This window comes from Dermacentor andersoni, chromosome 6 (assembly GCF_023375885.2).
Source record: "Dermacentor andersoni chromosome 6, qqDerAnde1_hic_scaffold, whole genome shotgun sequence".
NCBI classification, from domain to species: domain Eukaryota; kingdom Metazoa; phylum Arthropoda; class Arachnida; order Ixodida; family Ixodidae; genus Dermacentor; species Dermacentor andersoni.
This window is the reverse complement of record NC_092819.1, coordinates 74,510,340-74,526,889: the sequence shown is the minus strand read 5'-3', so window position 1 is coordinate 74,526,889 and position 16,550 is coordinate 74,510,340. Positions and strand designations below refer to the sequence as shown.

Below are 16,550 nucleotides of genomic sequence, written 5' to 3'. Positions count from 1 at the left end.
CCGGCGTTCTCTCACACTATTTTCTGAACTCAAACTTTCGGGCCCTGTATTAAATACTCGTAGCACAACGCTTTCGAGCGACTTTTGATACTGTGTATTGAGAATGCAGTTTCGCCAAAATTCTTGTGCCTTCAGATGATCAACAACGTACCACATAACCGACGAGGAACTTGGAGTTTTGTCAAGTTTACGAAATGTTGATTCCATACATCGTGAACTTCTTGCATGAACATCAGCTATGAGGACATCAACCATGTCGTGGCTAGCATACCTGAAATGCACTAGTCTAGCTACTTGAAAAATGTGCCTGGCATAATACAATGTCTAGTGGACCCACTAGATGGCGACGTAGTGTAATGGAGAGAAAACACCCCGTCCTCTCCTTTCCAACCCCTTGCACAAGAGCATTATGTAGATATTATTCAAGTTTGCTGTTGCAAAGGGCGGCCAATCAGACGTGTCTTTCGAAGTGTGCGACAAGTTTGAAACATCATTACTTCCATCATTGCCTTTGCCTGGCTTTGTTGCGCTAACTTGGCGTGCACAATTTTGTGGACGTCAAGAAAAAGAAAGAAATGGCCCACTCTTCACCTGCGTCACGGTCCAGAAGGCGGCGCTGCTCATATTGGTGGCCTCGACGACGATGCGGCAGGCCTCCTTCTCGCGCTTCGACGCCTCCACCGAAGGCAGCACGGCGGCCATGCACTTGGCCTTCTGCGCGTCGTACGACCGGTCTCGCTGGACGCAGTGGTTAGTGCAGGTTAGGTCAGCCTTGGGCAATAGAAAATATAATCTCGAAAGAATAGAGCGGGCAATGCACGAAGAGGTCAACAGAAATTAACCCCCATGTTCTGAAACCGACCTCTAGTCGAAGTTTTTCCTCGAGTCCCCGGAGTACGACCGCATGGAGTAACTGGCCAACAAGGGAAGCATGGTGCTGCCCCTTAACTATAGACAATAGTTAGCTTCAACAGCCATAACTTCCAGAACCGTGCGACATCGGAAGGCTTGCAGGGATGCCCCTCGGTGATTTTTGCGTTGACGAGTCGCCCCAGAAGTACTACTTCACGCCAGTGCATTCTAGTACAGACGCCGAGGGCGATTGGTCGCAAAATGTTTTCTGATGGATTTTAATGACATCCTGCTGCATGCATTTTTGCGTTCGAGACACCCTGTTTGTAGCGCGTAGAGAAGATGTATGTGTAAATTGTAAACATCCTAGCTGAACCGAAGACAACGGACTAGGCTTCTTTTTAAATTTTTCAAAAGTTTGTTGTCTCCTGAACTGGAGGAGCAAATGAAGCCGTGGGATATACCGATAAAGAGCACATAAGAATCCTTGGAGCTTTGTCAACATTTTCGCTTGCGGCTATTCATACGGTTGGTCTGCGTTCAGCACATATAATTCATTCGATAGCTATGACATGGAAAAAAATGTCGCAGCATGCAAGCGCCTACTCAAGTGGTACAATTTGAGGTCTCTAATGCTTCTTTTTCGACCCACAGAAAATGAAAGAAACACAGCAGTTATTTTCAGAGAAAAAAATCCATTATATATTTTTCGATTGCGTCTACATCATCGCCATTCAAGGTTTTAGGTTTAATCCAATATTTTGCTTAATAAGCGTTTGGTATTCAGATGCTTACGCTCACAGCAAAAGTACCTAGATTACTAGAGAGGACAGTGAAGAGTACTAAATCGGCTGCATTCTGGCAGCGCATGCATATCTTTGGCACAGGTTAGCTGAAATACCCTGGATGGACAGAGAGCCTTTGTCGTATCTGAATGCGCAAAGCATAAAGTTTGAAGTACTGTGGTTGCAACTCCTGTCCGCATTATAGGAGGGCTGCCTTCAGAAATGCTTTGTTAAAGTTCATATGCTGTCCACGAAAGTAAACGTTTTTAAGCCCCCCCCCCCTCCCTAAATTCTTATTCGTACTATAATAACCCATTCCCGAGACTTTACATCCTACGTTTGCCTGCGGGCTATTATGCACGTTCTAGCAGACAGCTGCAATTGAATTTACGCTTTTTGGTGTAAACTGCGAGCATTTCTCCAAAACTAGTGCTCCAGAAACCTGCCGCGATTGGCATGCAAATGGCGGTGCAAGGAATAGACGTAACGTTCTTGTACTCAGCAGCAGAACGCTACATGCCCAAAACAATCTGCTGCACGCTTGTGCTGCTGCATTTGTAGAAGCTAGGTCATGCCGAGCAAAGCCAGCTGAGTTACGCTGGCAGGTTCTTTTAGTAGTTCAATAAAATCTCAAAAATTTAAGAAACGTGTGACGCCCAATTTTCAATCCGGAGTCCTGAAAAAAAAAATCACGTGATTTTAAGCATTACCGATGCTGCAACTTGTTTGAAAAGTATGTTATTTGGCTTCAGATCTGTCGTACACCGTACGCAATGGTCGTGCCAGTAAGTCAAAATTACTGTTGTGAAAGAAATGGCAAAGTCAAAGCTATAGGCTGTCAAAGTATATTACCTAAACCATCCGGCAGACAAAGATGCCATAATTTTGGGGCCTGCATTCTTACAGGTACGCCGTAAGGAAATAAACTAGTAAGGAGAAATTACGTCACGCAGCCAGCCTTCGCAAGCCAAGTCACCATGCATTCATCCCTTTAACGTTTTCTCCGTCAAAAAGCCGGCCCAGCATTGGACACGGCGCTTAGCAGACTCGGCTTGGTGTGTTCGGCTCCCGGTAGATTTTAATCGATGCGCACTTGTATGTGAGCAATCGATGCGCACTTTGCCTATCACTCTGTGCCAACTTTCTCCCATTACGCTCGTGCAACTTCGGTCGTTTATCGCGGTGTACAGATTCATCGTCTTTGTCGCAACACGTGAGGGGTGCAACCACACATTACCGTCGCGCCCGTTGTCTCCTCGAAATATCTAGCGTTTAGCGTGGGTAATGCGGTGGTGGAAGACACTAAAACTTAGCGTGACATGATCGCGGGTCGGGCCATCTTTTTCTGGTTTCAATTACATCACCGTTGCCCTACCTCCTAGTTCTTTTCATCCTCCATTTTTTAGTGCAGGCGCGGCCATTTGAGTGTTCCTATTCTGTTGTTAGTCGCACGCCATCCATTCTGCCGAAGTTGTAATAAGGCGAACTGGTTGTCACGCAGCTGTTTCTTGCTTTCTTCTGCCTGCCATCAACTGTACTTAGTTCCTCTGTGTGAGAAGTAAACCATAAATACAATCAGTTTTATTCTTTTTTTGAAAAATTCTAAAGTGAAATTGAATATCTGATACAATCTGCAGCTCTAGCGCAACCTTGTTCACCTAAATCTAGCAAACTTTGATAGCCGTTCTAGAGAGGCTGCTTGATGAGCGTCTACTTATTTTGGTCTAGTTTATTTAGATGACCAGATACTGTGGTGCCGCGTGAAGCTTCGCGTGTATCGCGAAGGCGTCTTTGTGAGAGCGTTGTTTTATGCTGTGCGTTCAAACTGCATGAAAGTGTCCGCGCCGGTATTAATGTTTCCGGGGAATTTAACAGGCCATGTTTCTCGTGTACCCCCGTCAAGCGGGTAAGTTAAATGCACTTAAGCGCCCTTAATTGCACTTAGTTAAGTGCACTTCAGGACTTTGGTGACACTTCAGGCTACGTGGTTATTAACAGGAAAACAGAGCGCACTCGCAGTGAAGAAGTAAAAAATAAAAACAAAAAAGTGGCGACGGACTAAGGGCGCGTTTTTTGGAGATGTAGGTTAAATGAAAAAAAAAAAAACATCTAAGAAGTAATTGTTTTGCATTGTATTATAAATAAAAGAACCGTGATCTATATGTTCTCAAGAAAAAAAAAAACGCGAATATTTTTATTATAAGAGTGTTGAAAGTCAATGTCGGCCAAGACGAATGCGTAGCCAATCCAGAGCAACAGGGTGGCGTGCGAGGAGACGGCATTTGATCCTGCCAAAACGTAATATGAGCGAGTTCTGTTCTGAATATTTCATTAAACGCTGTTCAAGGAATATAATGAACTTCAGCGTCCCTTTTTTATGCATTACATTTTGTAGCATTTAAACCGTTGGCGGCAAGGCTACGCACTTGGCCAGCAAAGTGCGTTCCGTGAACGCACTCCGACTGGAGTACACCCCTCGCCAAGTTCACTCCAGTGGCGACGCTTAGATTTGGCAAAGTGCACTTAAACTGAGTGACACTCTCCATAACTGCACTTAACTTGCCCGTTCGACAGGGGCATTAGGCTGAATAGCATGACGACATGCAGGATATATGTACCTTGCATTTGGCAACGGCAGGCCTAAAATAGCGACACCCAAATCAATATCGCCTATGATCGACGAGCACCGTCCTACTGTAATTTGCTGTCAGTTAGAAGACCTCACCTCCAAAGCTTCCTCTGTTGTTATATTGTGACAGGACATGTGCTTTGCGCGGATCTCTTGCGGCCAACCTGGACAAAGGAAGAAACGAAACAATTTAAATGCTTAATCGATGGAATATGTGCATGTATCAAAGGTGCAGAACAACGCAACTGTTTAATCTCAGGGCACTATTGCCCATGTGAAAACAGTACATTTCATGACTGCCGCAGATATTACTTCATGATACGTTGTTTTCTCCTCATGAATCGTACAGGATTTTTATGATGACATGAAGAACTATTACACTTGCTTCTTTGAAATGCTTTTTTTAGCTCGTTGCTCAGTTTCACGCCGTTGGCACGATGCGCCGCCAGGAAGGTGAGTGAGAGAAAGGCACCAGAAGGTGGTTCCATTGGTGGAAGCGTACACGACGCTGTGTGCGCTTCCACCAATGAGAGAGGAGTGTTCGGTGACGTAACGCGAAGCTGTAAGACTACCAGATGGTGTCGCCATCAGCGCATCATGGGCAGAAAACCCGCCGATTGTGTCCGTCATTGTCGTCGCATTGTCGCATACCTCCCCCCCTCCTCCCCTTCACCTTCACTTTGAAGCAAAAAGTGGCCGGGCACCATAAATAGACACTAATGACCACGAAAGTCATTAGAGACCTTTAGCTCAGCGGGTTTACGTTTCGCTCCGCTCGCGGTCTCTACCGTTGCGCCAGCGGAGCGGCTTGCGAAAAAAGAATTTTAGCTCGGCGGATCACTCACCCGCTCGAGCGGGCTAAAGAGCGGGGCGCTCTGCTGCCCCACCTAGTGGTCCGAATAGGAGTTACTGAGAAATGAATTTGAATTACGCTTGCTTTTATAATGCGAGAAATGTCGAATAAAGATATATTACATGTTCATTATTAGATATATTACATGTTACATTATTTGTTAATAATGTACTGAGTACTATTGTACGGGTCAGCGCCGCAGTCGCCGTCGTCGATACAGAACTGCCGGCGTTCATGTTCGCGGCTGCCATCTTGCATTTCCCATACACGCCCGCGCGCGCTTACGCACGCTCGCGCGCTGCGTATACCCTCCGCTGGGGAGTGCTTTCCAGCGGGCGTAAATTAGGCGTAAACGCTGCTCCGTAAAACCGCTGGCCGCCTCAGTGTTGTGCGCATGCGCAGTCGCGTCTCCGCTCGCCCGCTCCGCTCCGCTGGCCGTAAACCCGCTGGGCTAAAACTCTCTATTGGCACACACGCTAAGCATGGCGAGCAACTGGCATGGTAGCAACAACGGTAATGAGTACACTTGTCGTAAAATGGAGATTTAGCGCACATAGCGTTAGCTTCCGAGTTTCACTTAGCGTTCAAACATCGGCGCTGGTGACATCCCGTATGGTATTGTATGGAGAACTTTATTATGTGCTGAAGGTCAACCCTAGGTTGACGCGGGCCGCTCCCACGTTGGCACAGTCAGGCCGAGCCCTTCAGCCACATCGCGCGCCTTCTGGACTACCCGTAATTGGTCTGAGAGTGATTCACTGTGTAGCATTTGCCGCCACCATTCTTGCTCCTTGTCACAGTCTGTGAAGACCGCGGGGCACTGCCAAAGCATGTGATCAAGAGTAATGATGCCATTGTACTTATTACAGTTGGTTTGAGTTTCCCTCTCCGCATAGATCCTGTTAATAAAATCTGGACTTGGGTATGTTCTTGTCTGTAGAAAACGTAATGTGACCGCTTGTGCTCTGCAAAGCTTACCGTGTGGCAATGGGTATTCCCTTCTGCTTAAATAGTAGTGCTTCGTGATTTCGTTATATGTTAATAATCGATCCCTGTGTTCCCCTGGTGAAGTGTAAGTTGCTCGGTCTTGAAAAGCACGGCTAGAAAGTCCTCGTGCTGCTTCATTTGCCACCTGATTGAGGTTTCTCCGAGCTCCGTCCACCACGCGTGCGCAAGGGGAAGAAGCACGCCGTATTCCTTCGCGCGCATCGCACCATGGAAGGATGGAACGGGGGCGTTGTATTGCGGCCGCACGCGGTCGCGCGCGCTTTATCTTGAAAGCGATCTGCCTGGGAGCGCAGCCTAGCTGGGCCGACGGCTCGACAGCTCGCAGCAAACTTGGCGCTGCGTTCTCAGCGCTAAGTTTGCGTTGAAGCGATAGAAAGCACGAAGGTACTTCGCTCACTTCTGCTGCCGCGATCCCTCATTATATATACAGCGTTTTGACAGCGAGTGTCCGCGGTCAATGAGTGCGGACACTTGCTGTTTCCCTGTGCGCGCTGACACCATGCTAGGTAATTTAGATAATGAGCGAATGTTTATAAGGGGGCGTTCTACTCTGGCGGCTGCTGCGTGTGGCGTGGCCTTGAATACGATCTGTGATGCGGACATCGTAGTCTTCAAGGCGCACCGAGGGCCGATAGCGTCGTGTGCGCTATAGCATCCATATGCTTGCGTGTCACCCGCGTTCACGAAGTGAAACGCCACTATAACTTTTTTTAAACCTAACATGCTATCATATTTATTTGCTGGATCCTAGGAGAGGCGTGGCCTATGCAGGTCATTGTTACCTTATCACAAATAATTTCAAAGCGTGTAAGCTCTCGAATGTGATTCTCAAAACCATTACTTGCTGATACGGTCAGGTAATCAGTTGCAACTTATTTGTAGGGAACAGAAATGTCAATATTCAAGTCACCTTATAATATAGCAGTATTGTTACCAAGGTGCTGTAAGAATATCCAGAATTCATAAAAAAAAAACATTTTTTTCACCGCTTGCCTATAGGCGGACAAAATAGTAAATTCCTCCTCGTTCTCGACAATAGGCAACGACACAACTTCTGGTTCATTAAAACTTGTACACTCAAGATTACAAACCTATGCTTTTCTTTACAAATGACAATATCCCGCCACCTATAGGCCAATCTTTCTGGGGAAAAAATATGAAAACCTTCTAATAAAAGAACAGAGAGCATTGCACATCGGGTATGTTAGTCTCAGTCAACATTAAAATGCTCAAGAAGGTAAAGGTCACTTCAAGTGAATTTATAGCATGTCCCCATAATTTTGCAAACTCCTTACATTGACATGCATTAGTTCAGAACTCATAACTCTAGAGCGTTCCGATGCCCCCTCTTGCTTCTTTTTTGTCCAATGCTTGTTGCTTTCTAGGATTAGTGGGCTGTTAATGATAGCTTAAGTATACCTTCCTCCGTTTCAATGTAGAGAGCAGAACCCTTTTCTTGCTTTCTTACAAAGATTTCAGTGTAACATACAGGTCTGTCGAGTTATTGGGAAAGAAGGTATAAGAGATTTTTGTGAGACGTTTTCACGTAGACCAGGCAGTAATGATTCCATCAGATATCCGCACTGAGTACATGGAGCAAGACCATTCGTACGACTGTCGTCTCTTGCGCGGTAGAAGAGTATTCTACGGTTGAACAGGACAAAATCCATAGGTAACTTTCCTGGTTTTCCTGTCTTCTTTCTCTATTTCCTTTCCCGGCTCTAGCGGGTGCCGTAACTAACTTGCTTTAGGATATACGTATTCCTCTACACTAGTAGTGAAGCCAATAAGCAAGAGCGCATTTTAAATAACAGAATAAAATGTCCATTCATTCAGTGATAACCCCAGATACCGTGGGCACAAGATTCAAGGTAAGCCTCCTTCATCTTGGGAGACATGAATTGCAGAAAAAACTGTGCGGACCTTTGAGTCACAATTCCCTTTCAACAAAGCAACCGCCAAAATTGTACAAGCATTGAGTGGTTGAAAAAGCACACTCTAACAGTCAGTACGGAGCCAATATTGGCCTCTACTGTCCATTTATACAGCAAGAATATTCACGCATGTTTGCGTGAACGTTAGAAACATAATAGGGATGTAAACGAGCATAAAGAGACAAACATGTTGAGCTGTATTAGTAAATAACCACACGGGGATTTGCATATTGCCGACCACCGTGTGCTACAGTTAGACAACACTGGTTTTCGGCCGCCATTGAGAGGGACAGACACAAGCAGGTAGTCGTCGGCTACTGGCATCACGGCGTGCAACTATGTTTTGTGTTGTTTCTCTAGCGTTCCTTCAGCGAAATTCAACATGTCGACCTACAGCTGCGTGCCGCTATGCAAGCAGTTTGTCTATGTGCACCGTTCTGGCCATAAAGTGCGCATTAAGTGCGCGAAATTAAGTATGGCGTTCAATGCACCAACTTCACTTGAGAATACGACTGCTTCGTGGCTGTGCCAACATTTCGTCCGTATCTCACAGTCACTGTAACTGTTAAGTGCAGCAGCTTTGACTCGTCAGTAACACTGTATCTTCAAAGGAATGCGTACAGCGTTTTTCACAACAATTAATTTCAGCGCATCGCTATAATTAGCTGCGTCATTGGCCTAAGACCATCTAGGTGAGAGCCGTCACATTTCTTCAGCCAAGGATGGTATTCCAGGTAATGGTGGCTGCGACAAGCCTACCCGATCATGGTGCTGAATATTCTACTGCTTACGAGGCCCCTTCGGTTGTGCTAGATCACGATTATGCGGCGCTAATGCACCAGTATACAAGGTATCTCTGCATGCCACAATTCTTGATTGCAGCTATTATTTTTCGTGTCGTTTCCTCTGATGGAATTCGTAATGGCGTTAGACTCCGGAAAACTTCTACCTGCTGCAGTCAAGGCCCCTTCCCGCCGACGCTTTCACTTTGTAGCAGTCAACGGTGCCATCTTGAGGGAAAGCGGCCACCTAAGATATTCCACCTATTCCGCTGAAGGAAACCAACCCTGCGTTCGCATAGCTATGTTATGTGGAGAACACGCTATGTTCATGTCAGAGCATGTGCACCCCAGTTATAGCTAACTCAATGAAACCTGTAGCAGACCACGTGCGGCACACAAACTTGCTATAGTAGGATACAACTTAAGAAAAACAGCTGTTGGTAACCAAGGCACACTCCACCACCCAATCACAGAAGCAAACGAAGTCGTCGTCATGTGACGTTTTCAAAATGGCGTCGTACTTGCTACCTCCTGCGCGTCTGCTGTTCTTGGAGTCTTTTTTCATTGGCGGAAGCGATGAGGTGCGCAACAGACATGGACAAAGTGTGTGGAGTCTCAGCAGTGTTGTCTTCAAAAGTCCACGGTACAGTTCATTTCAGTGCTTAGTCCGTTTTACTCATGCAACTTCAATGCCAGCTGAACTGACTTCAATGCCAATTTAAGTGAAACATGACAGTAAATAGTTGCAGCGAAGCAAGCGTTTTCTTTCAGTTCAATAAAGGATTAGGCTTTCCCCATTCCACTATAATAGACGAGTGAAAACGTATAAAATTATGCGCTGTTAATTTATTTTTGTGGTTACCGCCTTATTTAGGTAACAGGAAAAGTTTTAAGTATGAACTATTTGCGCCGTTGTGGACGAAGAGTGGCTGGCGGTTATGAGGGCATGGGTGGGCTTTCACTGCAGGCTTGAGTTGTATCCGACTATAGGTGTGTTGTGCGCTCGCCCGCATGCATATCCTTTACGATGGTGACGGGAACTCAATGTGAGCACAGGGTTGTGAGCATTATGCAAAAAGGCTGTATTACAATACCAAAAAGCATCCCTTACTGTGAGTGGAGGCCTGGTAAGTCTAAAGAAAAGCCACATATGAAACACGAGTCACCTTCAATTTCTTGCACCAGCTTGACATAACAGCGTGGATTTTGCTAGCGCCTACTCAGGCCTAGCTAGTTCTTTAAAACGAAGCTTTCATTGCGAACGATCTGCGCCTTTTATGCTGACCCTGGCTGCCGCCTGCTGCTGCTGCTGCTGCTGCTCATGCGTTCTCGCCGAATAGCAAAACAGTCCCCTTTGAAAAGGGGTGGTGGGTTGTGCCAACAAGCTATTTTTCTCATTTTGCAAAATGTCCTACCGGCCTTTTAAAAACACACGCACAAAGAATTCCCAGCATGAAGCTTTCTGAACCACTATTGGGAACTTGGTTGTTTGTTGAGAACTCGGCTGCGGGAACGGCGGCGCCATCTAGGAGCGATCGCTGAGATTACTTCGCCCACAGCAGTGGAAAGTACAGGGGGGAAGTCGGCCTGGGCTTGCGGGTCATTGCCTGCTGGTGGAGGGGGCGAGGGGGCCGCGACGCGGATAGCTACGATGAGACGGGAGACAGGGCACCGGAGGAGATGGCCTCACTGGGCGCTGTAGCTTCAAGTTGAGCATGCGTTCCGCTGCCTGACAACCAGGCGAACGGTCGCATCTGCGCTTTAATTAAAGGGAAGGTCGGGTAAGCCAATGAAATGGCGCAGAAATTTGTGCTACTATGTCAGCGACAAAATCCCAAAGTGACCCCCAAGAACACATGCGATTAACCACCATATTGCACATGTTTTGTTTACAAGACATTGTATTCCCTCTATAAAATACCTCAATAAACCATACGGTTTCACTTTGAACCTACATTAACCAAACACAAGCCCGTGTTTCAGCACGCATTATGCTTTCACGTAAAGCTTTGCTGTATGTAAATTCCGATAGGGCACGTTTGATTTGCTGCATTTTTTTATCGAAAGAAGCTGGACTACATCGTGTGTTAGAAGAGCCAAATAGGGAACTTATCAGATATGCGGCCTGAATGCGAAAAAATACAGTGAAATACGTGACGTCACGCTGACGCAACGACAGTTGGAAGTTGGAGCTATATAAAAAAAGAAAGCTAGTGCTTATCATAATTATCAACCTGTTATCGACAAGAAAATAAAATCGATTTTCTAAATGTCAAGTTATCATCGCCAACTGATACAAGTGACATATGGGACAAAGCATATGTCGTCTTGAAAAAGACGAGTCCACTTGTCGAAACGTTGGCGCCCGCTTTTACTTTGTTCTCGTTTTGCTCATCGTCTGGAATTTCTATCTCCCGCCTTCCCCGTGTTTTCCCTAAGTTGATATAGTGCTTGTCTTTTTAAACAGTTCTTGAAACACTACCCTAATGAATCATAGAATGACCTCACTATTAAAGGACGTTGCCTCACGATTGTGCTGCTGCCCATCTTTTTTCTAATCCTGGAAGTATAAGCGGAGTTAGACGTAGTTATGGAATTCATGAGCACCTTTCTCTCTCCTTTCGCATCCACTAGAGCGGGTGATGCTGTACAGGGATAGAGGTGCGTCACGAGCGGAAAGCCAGAGTTGCACCACTGTTTTGAGCTCGTGGCGCCTCCACCTATTCTAGCGTCGCAATTAGCCAAGCGCAATAACCTGGTGAAAATGGGCTGCACTGCATTGCGGGGAAGCAAACGCTTCGCAGTCAATTCCCACACTCCGTAGGATCCGGCTGACGAAACGCTATCTACATCGGCACTGCTGTTATTCTTTTTGCTCCTTCTTCCATGCAACTGGCCGAACGAAGCGCCTTCGAATGTGTTTTCTAGGTTTAATTGCGGAATCAATGCCATAGACGCACTGCCAGCTCTTGCAGTATATTGCGGGGTGTAAAAAACAAAAAAAAATATAAGAGTGGTTCGTGCTTTTTTGTAAGCACGGCCCTGCAATCCACGTGAGCTTTACATGTATAATAAATACGTAATGCATGCAGTACACAGTCAGTGGTACGATCCCATGGAAGCAATAGCCGAAGCCAAGCGTCACCGGCGCAGCTATCTCTTCACTACGTCCAATCCCATGGACATTCCTCCCCTTCCCTCCCAGGCTGTTACTCATTGGCAGCAGGTTCTGCTCCGGCAGGTACAGACTGGCACCCTTCTTACTCCCTTCCTCGTGCAGCGTTTTCGCAGAAAGGAGGACCCTCGTGGCCTGGAATGTTCGCGTGTGGTTACCTGCAGCCCCTGCAACAGCAGGGCGCACCTCGAACACTTAATCTGGGACTGCCCGCTGTATTCTGGCCCCAGGCAAAGGGCCCTCGCTTCGCTCCGAACGGAAGGGCGACGAACCTCCCTACAGACCTGGGCGCTAGCGAGACACTGCAGTGCTGCGACCGCCAATGAGCTCTGGCGGTCACTGTACGAATTCCTGGATGATCCTGAGGCTCCAGCCACTGGGACCAGGCTTCTTCATCTCGCGCGTACCAGCGAAAGCGTCAGACCCCATGACGTAGATAATTAAGTCACCCACTGTTTTTCTTACCTTCTCACTCCCGCCACTTCCCGAGCCAATTCACCGCAGCCCTTTAAGGGCGAAAATGTGAATAAAGACGTGTAAACAACAACAACATGCAGCCTTAGCGTATGTGTCCGCTACTTGGTACCCATAACACAACTTGTCCACGATGTGTAAAACAAGACAAGGAATCCATATTGGAATCGTAGAGAGAGCGAAACGAAGGGGGAAAGGTAGGAAGGTTAACCAAGGGCGTGCCCGGTTGGTTACGCCATACTGGGGGAGGATGAACGCAAAATGATAGATAAGGAGAGAAAAGAAAAATACTAGAGCCGATCATTCACACCGACAGTCACAGAGGGATCTCCGGTGTCACAGGCATTCGTATCCAGTATCCTTCACGAAGTGCAAAAGGGCTTTTGTTGTATTTTGCATGAAAAAATGCATAGGCTATGGTCCAAGGATCTTTTCGTTCGAGAGGGCTCTATTATCTAGCAGAGTTTAACATGCAGAGTACTTAATTGAGTGTCAAATGATGGGCAGTGACAGAGAAGGTGTTCTAGAGTCTCGTCACACCCGCACAAGTTGCATGCCGCACTGCTGGCAATCCCTGTTAGGAATGAATAGGCATTGATAAATACGACGCCAAACCGCACGTGGCACAGTAAAGTTGCTTCGCGGCGGGACAGTCGAGGTGGCAGGGGACATGCACTTAATTACTCTTCAAGGTGCCGCCATTTACGTGCTGCAGCACGTAACTTAGTGAACGTTGCCCCTAAACCAAACCATTGGGCCATTTCCTGCGTTTCCTAAGCATCCCTACAAACTCTGCAGTTTGCCCTATACCTCATGGGTTACACGGGCAGGTAGTGTACGGAATGAGGCACTCTCATCATCACGCGCTCGAGAAAGGACACGATATTGTATTTCAGTGGTTGCCGAGCCATTGCAGAATTGTCGCTGGAGACAGCGCAGATGAAGCTGCGCGTTCGGATAATCAAAAACATCAGCGCGTTTATATATACCACTCTCAAGAACGGATGCTGGGCAGCCACTCCAATCTCTTGCTCGCCACATCACACCTCTACGATGGAATTCGCCGGGTTTCACCAACTCACGCTTGCACTCTTGACCCTAACTTGCGGCTGGAATCGTTGAACCAAAATACTGGTGCAGGGCAATGTAAACAAAGTATGAGTTCATGAAATTCTTCGCGTCATTCAGATAGATCATATTCCACTTTCATACATTGTTAGGAAAAAAGTCAGGCGCCCAGATGCGGAGGCATAATGAAGAAAACGGCCAACAGAAAGGCGTTTGTGTAGTCCATTTCCGTCCTTGTGTCTCTGTCGGCACGCTTAACTTCTTTCTAACATGAATCCCTACCAAGTTGAACTTTCTGCCGTTCCAAGCTTCATACTTTAAACGCAATAGAGAGTTTTATAATGGGCGCCCCAAATATTAGGACCTCCAAAAAGCTTTGAGGGTGTTAGCGTTGGGGCACGCAGGAGAGGAAACCTTTAGAATAGGGCTATGCGTTAGCGGATAGCGTCTTGCGCTTGCAGGGCCACTAAGGCATCAAGGAAAAGCTATTATAAATATTGAAATAAAACATACCATTTTATAAGAAGAGTAATTTTGACATTCGTGCTTCCGCGTTTGATTACGATTCAGAGGTTATTCTATCAGGAGCAAGCTTAATTATTAGTGACGCTTAGTCTTGAGTAATCAAATTTACGTGCCTTCATCAGTCAAGTTAAGCCGTGTCAGGCCTACGAGCCATGAGATCGGCAATCGAATTCGGAATGAGAGGCGTCTAATGGATCAATCTTCATAACACACGCTAGTTGAGGGAAAGCGACCATCTCAGTCACTTCGTCTAGCCTGCGAACTTCACGCGTTACCACGTATCGAGCCGAGTTTTGTACTAGGTTAGAGCCGTCGCTTCCAATGGTGTCTCCATGTTTATATATATATATATATATATATATATATATATATATAAATATATATATATATATATACACCACCCTCTCTATCCGGCTATCAATTTTCAGTGCACTGGCACGGCCCCATCGAATCCCTCTCCATTTGAGCGTGGTCCTCGCCTCTTGTCAGCCCATTCGATAAGACAAGGCGCTCAGTATAGGCAATGTTATTCGTTTTTAAGCAAAAAGTGACCTCCTATAAACGAGGAGAGTGTTTGATTGGTCTATTCAGACAACCCTGCGGGTCCCCGCACAATGCGTCGGTGGTTACGCAAATTTGACGTCAGGAGATTGGAATAAAAACACATTGGAATAGTTTTACGTTATAGGGCCCATGATCACTAACGCCTTCTAAGTAAGTCACTTCACCAAACGCTTCAGGGACGCTAGCAAGAACTAAGCCTTAGATGTCAGTATACTAACATAAATGAACTAAATTTCTATGCTTACCCAACGCAAGAAACCGTCCATCCATTCGTTCGTCTGTCACGTAAGACGATCGCTTTCAAGATAGGGTCCGCAGCAGCGAGCGAAGTCAGCTTCGTGCTGCTTCTCGCTTTAACGCGAACTACGCGACGAGAGCATAGAGCACACGAAGCTGTAAGCAGTCGCCCCACTGTGCCCACGATCGCAGAACTCTTTCAAGATACGGCCCTCGCCACCGCGCGAGACGCAGCCGCCGGTGTGCCCTTGATCACGGTTCATAATGGTTCGACGTAGACGGACAATGCGCTAAAGAGCGATAACGGCTTATAATGATAGGAAAGTGATCAGTACACCTGGCGCCGCCAACCGCCGTAGTTTACTTGCGTCATAAGTTCACCTTGCGTCGCCGTCCGCAACAGTTCGTGTCGTATCAGCGCTGTCGTTTGTACTGGTCGGATGAAGTTTCAAAACACTGATAATGACATCGCGCTGCGTGGAGATCACAAGCGGCGCAATGCTTACGCATACTTAGACAACTCAGTGAGGGTTTTCTGTGCGATTTTCTTGTACTTGATCAGCTTGAATTTAGCAATAATAGTAATAGTAACAATGTACTCACTATCATGAAATCAGCCAACAGCTGCTGGTGGGCAACGCTGCTGAGCGGAGGTGAGAGAGCACGTCATGTATCACTGTTTTTGAAATGATATTGTAAATTCCTGGCTGCATGCAGTGCCATATTACGTGGCTCATGTCTGTTTGGTTTACTGCGTTTAAAACGTCTTTCAGGGCCCGTTTAGTGCGTCATCGGCTAGTTGCTGTGTCTAAGTAAACGAGCTCACAAGCACGGATTTCTTGAATATATTAGTTATAGCGCTGTGTCGGAACATGTCAGCTTTTCCAACTGAACACCCGCTTACAAACCCTATTCTAAGGCCTACATCCCATCGCAGTGACTTCCGAGCCAGACGGACCGTCGAAAACTCCCTGAGACGGGCTTCAAGCAAACAAGTCGACAGCAGCACCTTTACTCTGTCATGTCCCAAGTACCAACAGGCAATGCAGATACCCTGGCGGGCCCGGCCATGCACTATAGATTGGTGCCCCGGATAACGATAATGACAGCGTCCTCACTCCCTCAATAAGGAATCACGTGTTCTAAGTCGCTGCACTAGCATAAGGAACCGCACATAATTCAGAGCCGGTGAATATAATAATGCCTGCAAGTGCCGACTACATTTTAACTATTAAGACGTGTCAAAGCAATCATGTTCATTTCGAGCCGTTAATTATATGATCATTCCAGCACGTGATTACGTGTAAAGCAAGCATGCTAATGCTCGCTTATAAAGACATTCTATGAAAGCACGGTTTGAAAGTACCTAAAAGGCTATAAATATGTCCTTACGTTCAAAGAACCTCATGCCGAAGGGAACTGCTGGGTCGAATACTGACTTGCACGGATAACTGTCACTGGCGACCGCTTTGCTGCTTTTAGGTGGGGCTGCCAGGACACGCCGAGAAGATGCGGAGGCAAGAAACGCGAGTATCGCAAAAGACGTGAACATCATGTCGCTTTGGTGGTGTCAAAACTCTTGCAGAAGCTGTGAAGCATCAAACCAGGAACAAAATCCGAAACGATTGCGGACAGGTGACGATAACCGGAAGCCTTATGCGTTT

General features: G+C 46.6%; 1 protein-coding gene across 1 annotated transcript in view; it reads right to left on the bottom strand.

Annotated features, from left to right (window-relative positions):
• The window catches only part of LOC126522379 (uncharacterized), a 91,371-nt gene that overhangs the window by 74,331 nt on the left and 490 nt on the right, over positions 1-16,550 (bottom strand). Inside the window, exons 1-3 of the mRNA XM_050171116.3 lie at positions 16,279-16,550; positions 4,363-4,430; positions 592-738 (exon numbers count right to left, since the gene is read on the bottom strand). The exon at positions 16,279-16,550 is cut by the window's right edge and continues 490 nt beyond it. Of these exons, the coding sequence (XP_050027073.2) occupies positions 592-738; positions 4,363-4,430; positions 16,279-16,441 (378 nt within the window). The 5' untranslated portion in view covers positions 16,442-16,550. The remainder of the gene's footprint in view (positions 1-591; positions 739-4,362; positions 4,431-16,278) is intronic.